General features: G+C 27.3%; 1 protein-coding gene across 1 annotated transcript; it reads right to left on the bottom strand.

The window, feature by feature from the left end:
* Positions 1–207: 207 nt before the first annotated feature.
* LOC107455562 (coiled-coil domain-containing protein 32) lies at positions 208–6303 on the bottom strand. The gene is made up of 4 exons (XM_087164145.1): positions 6117–6303; positions 3061–3236; positions 667–888; positions 208–314 (listed from the first exon to the last, which is right to left on the bottom strand). Exons 1-3 carry the CDS (start codon positions 6196–6198, stop codon positions 754–756), a joined length of 393 nt encoding a protein of 130 aa, XP_087020271.1. The 5' UTR covers positions 6199–6303; the 3' UTR covers positions 208–314; positions 667–753.
* Between the last annotated feature and the right edge of the window lie 3340 nt (positions 6304–9643).

Consider the following 9643-nt stretch of genomic DNA (forward strand, 5'->3'; position numbering starts at 1 on the left):
TAAACATATACTACTAATACAAACTAAGGTAGACAACGTTAAAGAGCACAAAAATATTATTAAAAGCAGACAGCTGTTTCGGATGCTCAAAGGGCAACCTTCATCAGTGCAACAGAAAACAATACTTATTGTTTTCTGTTGCACTGATGAAGGTTGTTGCAACCTTCATCAGTGCATTCTGTTGCACTGATGAAGGTTGCCCTTTGAGCATCCGAAACAGCTGTCTGCTTTTAATAATATTTTTGTGCTCTTTAACGTTGTCTACCTTAGTTTGTATTTTAGCACAAAGGTCGCCCACTTGTGTATTTATATACTACAGTAGGGAACCGATTATCCGGAACGGTCGGGACCATCGCTATTCCGGATAACTGATTTTTCCGGTTTTCTGAATCGCTACAAAAAGCCGTTTTTTTTATTGTTAAACCCAACTAAAAAAAAAAAAAATTGGAAATAATCTTAAAAATAAGAAAAAACGCTGAAGTAATACACTAATGATTATTTCCAAATGATGGTAAGGTAAACATCGTTAAAAAAAGAAAGAAAAATCGTAAAATCTTATGAGGAAAAAAAAAATTTTTTTTAAAAATGGCGAGAAAATTTATCGAATTTCGTTCCGGTTTTTTGGTTTTCCGGTTTTCTGATTTCCGGATAACGGGTTCTCTACTGTACTAATATAAATTATTATAAATTTTATATAATATGATACAGCAGAAAAACATCCATTTCAGGAATTACTTCATACACATATATTATTTATCTGTCAATGTTAACATCCGCTAAGGAGTCTTTACATCCATTCTCTGCAGTAGCTTTTGCCAAAACATCTGATTCTAAAAGATGTTGCAACTCTTCTTGGGTTACCCCAATTTTTTCAGGAAATAGTTTTTTCTGAAAAAAAAATAATAAAACTTTAAAATTATATGGCTACTACTCTTACCAATGTAGCTTGTCAATTAAAGAGATAAATAATTAACTAAAAAATATAAACATAAGTATTATGCATGTTAATGTGTAAGAAATTATGAAAAAAATTATGGTTTACATTATCAATATTGATAATTTAACATTATCAATATTGAAAAATACTTCTTGTCTTGAGTTAATTATAACTAAAACTCAGTGGTGCAACAGTCCATAGAGGGCGAAGGCCTATTGTACCCATCTTAGTTTTCTTGACCCTGGGTTCTAGGATGCAGGAGCAGATGTTCCGGTTGGGTGTACAGCCGAATGTGGAACCCCCAGCATTTAGTACCCAAGCACGCTTGGTACTTATTCTATCGACTTATTTTTTTCACTGGAGGGATGAAAGGCTGAGTCAACCTTGCCCGGTTTGAGGATCGAACTCAAGCCCTGAGGCACTAGAGTGAAAAGTGCTACCACTCAGCCAATGGGCGTCTGAGTTAATTAAAATTATTTTAAATTATTATAAAAATGCAAAGAATTTTTTTCCTTAACTAAATGAATATTTTCCCTTAGTTCAAAATAGCCAAGCATCTGATAATGTTAGCCAGATATTCAAACAAAAGTTAAGAAATGTTTGAATACCTTTTTATAAAGAGCTTTAAAAAATATAAGTACTGGAAAGTGTTAGTGGAATAATTAAAGCAAAACACTAAAAATACATAAAATCAAAGAAAGGGTAATTGAGTGTTTTTGAAAAATATATGTAAATACTCAATTGTAATTTTATAGAGTTGTCTAGCAAGCAGTTCTAAAAAAATTTTGCAAATTAAAGAACTTGCTGGGGAAAAAAAATTATTAACATTTTAATTTAGTTTTAGAAAATTAAAATAAATTTACCTTTCATTTTAGTAATTCATAAATTGTAATAGAAAATTAAGTCATGTTAGAACAATTAATTCCTTTTCACAATTTGAAAGTACATTGTTATGTTTGTTATTAATCGGGTAAGATTAAATTATCTATCTGAGCATTTGACTTGTTATTAGAAATATTAGAATACAGTCGACTTTGGTTATTACAAGCCCTGATTTAACAAAGAAATTTTTTTATAAATATTTAGTTTAAAATGCCCCCATTACATGCAAAACTCAGAATTAACGAGGAATTTTCTGTCACTTGTGTAAAATCCTGTTGACCAGGACAGTAGGTGCAAATTCTGCCAAATTATCACAATATCATTTCATGATTGTAACCAATGCATATTTAATAAGAATTAAAAAAAATCAAAAATTTACTTTAAAAAAAATGAAATTAATGTTTTAGAACATAGGATTAAAAAAAGAAAAAAAAAACACTTTTAATGAGAAGCCTTAAAAGAAGAACCACTTATTTGATATATAATTTTCCATTCCTGATGAAAATTCGTGTTGCTTTTTTTTGGTTTTAACCAAAATGGGTATACAATATTTTATATAAGTACCAACCTTTTCTTAAACTTTGTGAAACAAAACAATATTTTATTGAATCAGAGAGGAAATTTTTTTTTACACCGTTTGTAGAAATTCCATTTCCTTTAAAAGGGTTTAATAACACTCCTTTCATGAAATTTATTCCAGAATTGTGTGTAGATAAAAAAAATAATAAAGTGATGCAATATGAATAACAAAATTGCAAAAACTTGCAGTAGATATATTATTGTGCAAAGCAATGAATTAATTCTACACCTATCATTGCTTATATTTCTATGTGAATGTTATTTTCATGATTGATTAAAGAAATATTTCCTTAAAAAATTCAACATCACCAACATTCAACAAACATCAACAGATACTTTTTACATCTTTAATTAGTACATCTACTTTTTCTGAGTTTTATTATTGTAATATTGGTTGAAGAATAACATGTAAAAAATGTTTGAAGAAACAGCTGTAAGTACTTTTTTACATTTAATTTTGGTTGGAAGTTTGGGTGTTGCATGTAAATCATTTTACAACTGTATTTATTTGGATACTGAGTTGCAGGTAAAGCACTACCAACATAAAGGACAAAATGACAAATAAATTTAGTATTTGGAATAATATTGGGAACATTGTTAACTCATACATTAAAAACATAATCCTCAAAATAATAAATTTAAATAATTAAAAATAACTTTACTTCAAGATATGAAACAGAAACTTCCTTGTCAGCATCATCATCAAATGGTGTGAGGTTATCACTGGAAGATGTCATGAGACGATTTAAGTAATCATCTTTTGCTTTCTCTAAGACCATCAACATGCTTTTGGACGAAAGTGCCTTGTCAGATCCTTTCAGCTTGCATAATTTATTCTCTATTATAAAAGATAATGCATCTATATATAAAAAATATAGAGAAAACAAGTAAAAAGATATTAAGAATTCCAAAAGGAAATAATTATTAAAAATGTTTTTAAAAAATATTCAAATTTAAAAAATTTTAAAATTATAAAAAAAATAATTAGGAAGAGATATAATTTTGTCACCAGCTCACACGATTATATCCAAAAAAATAGTGCTTTCTATTATTGTATTATTATGTATAGCTAAAGCAAAACATATCAATACAATAGTGAGACTCAATGTATTGATATGATTGCACTCACACTATTGTTTTGATATGTTTTGCTTTGACTATATTAATACAATACTAGAAAGAACTACTTTTTCGGACATAATCATCTGAACTGAAGACAAGATTATATCTTTTTCCTGTTTTTTTTTCAAATCAAGAGTCATTTTACAGTTGCAGAGGAGTAAATAAGCAATGAGTGGGAGAGAAGATCAAAGATGTAAAAATGTTATCGTTTTTGAGAAAAAGAAATACAAATAGGTTGGGATTAATTTTTGATAACTTCTTAGACTACACCAGTAATATAAGGATATTTCGAAGCAACATTAGACGTTTCTTTAGATTCCAACTGTTTGTAAAATAAATATATTTCATTTTAAATATTATGTTTCATTCTTAAGCCTTTTTTTTAAAATAAAATAATTTCTACCGTCTTTCTTATTTTTACAGTTGCAATTGTAATTATTCAGAAAAAAAAGGATCACGGTAAAAGATAAGTAATTTGAATTATTTAATTCTGCTTTATTCTGTTTCATTGAATTTTATACTACTCACAGAAATTTTTTTAACAAAATTTGAGTGGGGGCTTAACACGCTCCTTGCCAGCTGAGTGCAGGTGGTTATAATCTATCATTGAAAAGTATTAAAAAGTATTAAAAGTATAATCTATCATTGAAAAGTCCATAAAGATGAAATCGAAGTTAAATTTTTTTATTTTAGTAACCGTTTTAATTTTTAAATTTTACAATAAGTTAAAATTAATAAAAAATGTGTTATTATCATCAGAACACATATTTCCTAGTAAAATAGAAGGATTGCAATATGCATCTAGCTACCACTTAACCTGCTTCATTAACACAAACTGTAGGAAAAAGTTTTATCACATGATATCACGGCAACAATTATTGTATTGATCAGTATTTTACGTTTTTCTTTAAGCTCTCATAATCTCTCTAGTTGCTTATATTATACATTATCAAAATTCAATTGGTTTTACTAAATTTACGATTTTATCACATTTGGCAAGGTGGCGAAGGCATACATTTGACATTGCGTGAACTATACTTTCTATTTAAAATAAGAACAGTTCTATTTAAGTAACTTAGATTCATCATAAAAAAAGGGGTAATTTTAAGCTGATATCAATGCATTAAATGTTTAACTTTTATCACAAATTACAGTCCTGTACAAATTTTGTATTTAAATCAGACAAAGCTATTTTATAAAAACTTCGACTTTTTGAGACATCTTAACATTTTTCAAATATTTTTTTCCATTAAACTGTAATTAATTATGCTAATAATGATGAGTTAATTAATTATTTTTTTTAATTTCATAAAAGATATTTTTTTATTCACCACAAGTGGAAAATTTTTCTCATTCATTTTTATTTAAAAAATAATACACAGATTTTGTGTTAAAGACATACTCTTATGTATACATCGATATGTATAGCAGAATAAAAAAAATTACAAAAAAAAGGGAGAGAGAGAAAAATATCTCCTTTTTTAGTTGATTATATGGAAAATATATTCTTTTCCTTTCTATTTCAATGATTGATACATGAATCTTCCATTAAAGAATATGAATGAAGCTACTGATTTGAAATCATGTATACAGAAATAGACACATAATGAGAAATCATTAAATTACGCCAATCATATAATTTTAGAATAAAAATAAAAAGCATTATGCTTTTATTTACGTGATTTATAATAACCAAAATACATTTATTTTGTCCAAATCTGATGCACCGCAATGATCAGCTATGCTTTATTAGAAACTGAAACCAAATGAAGTTATATACTCGAACTCAGCAAGCCATACGAAGCAATGAATTTGACTTTGAATTTTAGGGCCGATCTCAGATTTTGGCAGGATGACATTTTTCACTCATGACCAAAACTTGATCGGGTTGGTGATTACAGGGGTAAGTATAGGTATATATGTGACTTAGCATGACATGAGATAAGTGTAGGTGGGTGTGGTGAACTGTGGGAAGATTTCCTTATCGTGATCCATCGCAAAATAATCGCCAAGTCATGGAAACTTCCGGGCAGTGGACCGCGAGAGAAACTAAAAAAAAAACATCACAGAAAGAGACCAACTCGAAAGATATAACTCGTACCCACCCTGGGGCGAACATCTACATGTTTTTTTTATAAAAATTTGCAGGTTTAAAATCTATTTGGCACCTTGGCGATTGTAGTTGGCGCAACAGATTACAATACGGAAATATCCCCGAACTGTGATACTTTGTGACTTAGTGGAAGATGGGGTCGAAAATATTAAAAAAAAAAGGGTGACACCATTGATAAACCGCTCCAGTTCAACATGTATCTCAAGTTTTTTTTCGCCTTTTTTGCGTCCTGATGGAACTTACATCTCTCCCAACTTTTCAATAATTACTTAATGTTTCATACAAGGTTTTCTCTGCTTATCGCACTTTACAATTTAATCCTATAACACTTCAAGAAACGTAAGATTTTCCTATGCAAAAGAGTACAAGTTTTAAAAGTAATATGTGTTTAAACATTCCTTAAAATAATAAATTTAGAAGGAAGAAAGTTACAATGATAAACTACTTCAAAATAAATCAGTGTCAATATAAGAAAAAATATACCCAGTTTATTTATGTAATTCTCTGAATCTGGCAAATGTGCAAACTCAGAGGAGATTGCTTTGGTATCATTCAATTCTTGCATTTTATAGCTATAAGTTTATTATTAAAAAATTCTAATTCTCCCCAAATTCAGTTCAGGGCAGTGCTCAGCCTAACTTTTATTTATTTACTAAATCCAGAATCAGGGAGTCAAACACTTCTGGTTGCTTATTTTTGTCCTGTAATAATCTTTGTCTCAGCTAAAAGGGGTCTCTATCTTTTAAGGAATTGGTAACTAATTTTGAACCATAGTTTCTACTACAGAATGGCAACAAAGAAATGATAACGTCGGATCAATGGGCTTTTCGCATTGTGATTGGCTGTTGACTATCACTCATGGTTGCAAGAATTTGGGAAGTTATCGCGTTTATTGTGAATTAAAATAAAAATTTCAGTAATTTTGTGCACGCCTGTCTGTGTTCTCGCGTAATCTCGTATTTGGTGTGATGAAACAATTGGTTCATTGATGGATTGTGTTTACATTTATTTGGTAAACAGACACTGGAAAAGAGGAGATTTGTGTTTAAAAAAGAAATTAGGCGAAAATGTTTTCGAATTTTTAGATATTTATAAATGTAACAATAAAAATGAATGTTTTCTTTGCTATGTTTATTATTTATTTTTAAATAAAAGTATGTCATTTTGATATTAAGAGTATGTTCTTAATACTTTGCTCTTAATACTTTTAAATTAAGTATTCTCTTATAAAAGCTTAGCTGCAATATTTATATAATTTTCTTACATTCTGTTGTAAGGAAAAGAAAATTCAGATCTAAATTAAAAGAATAATTATGCCATGTAATGTATAATCATCCTATGCATATTTCCTAACATTTGTACTTAATTATTAAGCATTATAATTGTAACATAAAAAATAATTCTGGAGTAAAGTTCAAATTGATGTTTAAGTGTTTATATATTATGTTTATTCGACATTAAAAGTGTTTCTACTTCTAACATTTTATAAATGAATTTGTAACCCGCAGTTTTAATAAAATAAAATTATCGCTAGTTAATAAAACTATGGCAAGAGAAAAATTATCGGTAAAATTTTTATGTGGTTATCAATTATTATATATTTATTTGGAAGTAATGAAAAGTAATAATATATTTGTGAATCTAAGCACATCATGATAAGCAATAATATTGAAATGATAAAAATTCTGTGGAAATAACAATAATATTGGAAATGAAAAAAATTCATGTTACATGAAATTTATTTTCAAATAGTTGACTACTTACTTTCATGATGATAGATTAGATTTTTGATTACATATTATTTACTGCTGTGTATTAAGAGTTAGGTCAAATGTACATCAAGTGGCAGTATAAAAATGTTGCTTTTTTTAAACTTACCACTGCTTTATTAGAAAAACAATTTTGTAACAATCAAATAATAAATATATAAAAATCTATATTTGAAGCATATAAGAGTAAAATTTTTTATTTTTTGATTTAGAAACTATCAATCAAAAAGATCCTTTAAAATTTGAATTATATTTATATAATAAGTAGAAAGAAATATTAGCAAAGGAAAAATTTCATAATGAGTCATTGAACAATATATCAATCCCTTTTGAACTGACCCCCCTACTATTTTAATGAAATTTGGTGGAACATGCACACATGATAAAGTAAACAATTCGAACAGTTTTTAATTTGAAATTTGTCCAAGTTATAAACACTTGAAAAAATAAAATTTTCACTGAAAAAACCACTAACTTGCATACTTGCAAATAACTGTATTTTTTTTTTACTTAAAAAAAGTTACTTTAAGAACTTTTATTTTATAAGTTACTTTTTTTTTACTTTAGAAGAAAGTAAATGGTGTTTAAAAAAAGATTTGAAACACCATTGCAATAAACCTTTCATTTGATACCTTATATGACTTTCTGAGGCTAGGTCAACTTTCAAAGCAACCTGATTTGACCTGTGATATGTGGTCTCAAAGAATTATGAAAGAAATATTTTTTTTTAACTACAACATTCTTCTACACCTTTCAAATTTGTAGCATAGAAATTGAAATTTAAAAAAAAAAAAAAAAAACATTAATTATTGCAAACCAAAATTTTTATTAATTGAAAGTGGTATGCTGTACAACTTTTTTCCCCTTTAAGACATTTCATACAATATACATGGAAAACTGAGTAAAAAGCCTAAAATTCTTAAACCAATATATAAATCAATGATCATTCATACCAAAAGTAGTATTTATCCCATACTTTTGTCTCCTAAAATGTATCGAAAATAACATTTTTATTTTTAGCAAGTGTATTATATTTTTCTTATTAAAAAATGGTTTACCTTTTGATATGCAAAAAATATGTGAAATAGTTACAAGATATGAATAACATTTATTTCATAGAAAATATTTTTTAAAATTATGATTATTAACTCTGTTACAATATGTTATGAACAGAATTAGTAATTTTTTAAACATATAAGCATTATAAAATTTTATGAAATAGTTAGGAATGATGTAGTGCTATTTTTTTGTTAATTATTTTTATCTCATTAGACGGTATGAAAAAATCTTAACCTGTTGTTGTTAGTACTTCAACCTTCTAAATGATCTGTGATTTATTTACTTTCAATATCAAAGGCTTCTGTGGGTACGAGTATGACAGTGAGGGTCCATGAGGCTGTAGAAAACGTATCTTAACTTCTTCGTAGTTTATATTTACATCTAAAATACATCGTATCCACCATTGGCTGTACTGCAAAATTACAACATACCCTCTAATATCTTCTAAGAGCAGTTCTAAAGGATGTAACACCACTGACTGGATCTTACTTTCAGATGAATTTTAATACATTTTCGTTTTAATTGATGTGTGGCTTTCGTGTCTGTTTTCATATATTTTTTTGTGTACCGGAGATAGTGTGGCTTTTCAAAAAAGTGTCTCTATTTCTCACAATCATAATATGATTTTATAATACACAAAATTTGTTTATTGAACACAATATTAAAAAGTGTAAATAATTTACTCTAATTTTTATTTCATCAAAGTTTTTTTTATAGGATTGTTTTGTGTTGAATGAATATCTAATTTAAATTGGTCTAAATGTTGCTAGCATATATATATATATATATATATATATATATATATATATATATATATATATATATATATATATATATATATATATATATATATATATAGATTTTTTTTTCTGAAAAAGTTATGTATGAATGCTGGAACATGAAGGAAGAAATTTTTTTTACAGTACAACTATCGTTTTATGTTAAAAGGGCATTTATTTTTTATGCTTTGTTTAGAAACATAAAGAGACCAAAGAACATCTTAAGGGATTGTGGATCTCATTTCAAATCAGCTTAAGTAAATAGATTTAAATTGTTTTTTATTACTTGAATTAACAGTATTTGTTTATGCTTACATGGTTACTGCTACTTTATAGCCTAAAATAATAATTTCTTGTTTTGTAATCAAATGGAGAAGTGTATTATTTCTTCTTAGTCTAAATC

The sequence above is a fragment of the Parasteatoda tepidariorum genome, chromosome 5, assembly GCF_982258835.1.
Source record: "Parasteatoda tepidariorum strain Cologne lab strain chromosome 5, Ptep-v5.0, whole genome shotgun sequence".
NCBI classification, from domain to species: Eukaryota; Metazoa; Arthropoda; class Arachnida; order Araneae; family Theridiidae; genus Parasteatoda; species Parasteatoda tepidariorum.

What these genes read in the sequence shown, in the direction of transcription:
- LOC107455562 (XM_087164145.1), bottom strand. Translation starts at nt 6,198, where the DNA reads ATGCAAGAATTGAATGATACCAAAGCAATCTCCTCTGAGTTTGCACAT. An exon ending in GAATTACATAAATAAACTGG is followed by an intron (nt 3,237 to 6,116) that starts GTATATTTTTTC and finishes CTTTTATAATAG; the next exon opens with AGAATAAATTATGCAAGCTG. An exon ending in TTTCTGTTTCATATCTTGAA is followed by an intron (nt 889 to 3,060) that starts GTAAAGTTATTT and finishes TTTTTTTTTCAG; the next exon opens with AAAAAACTATTTCCTGAAAA.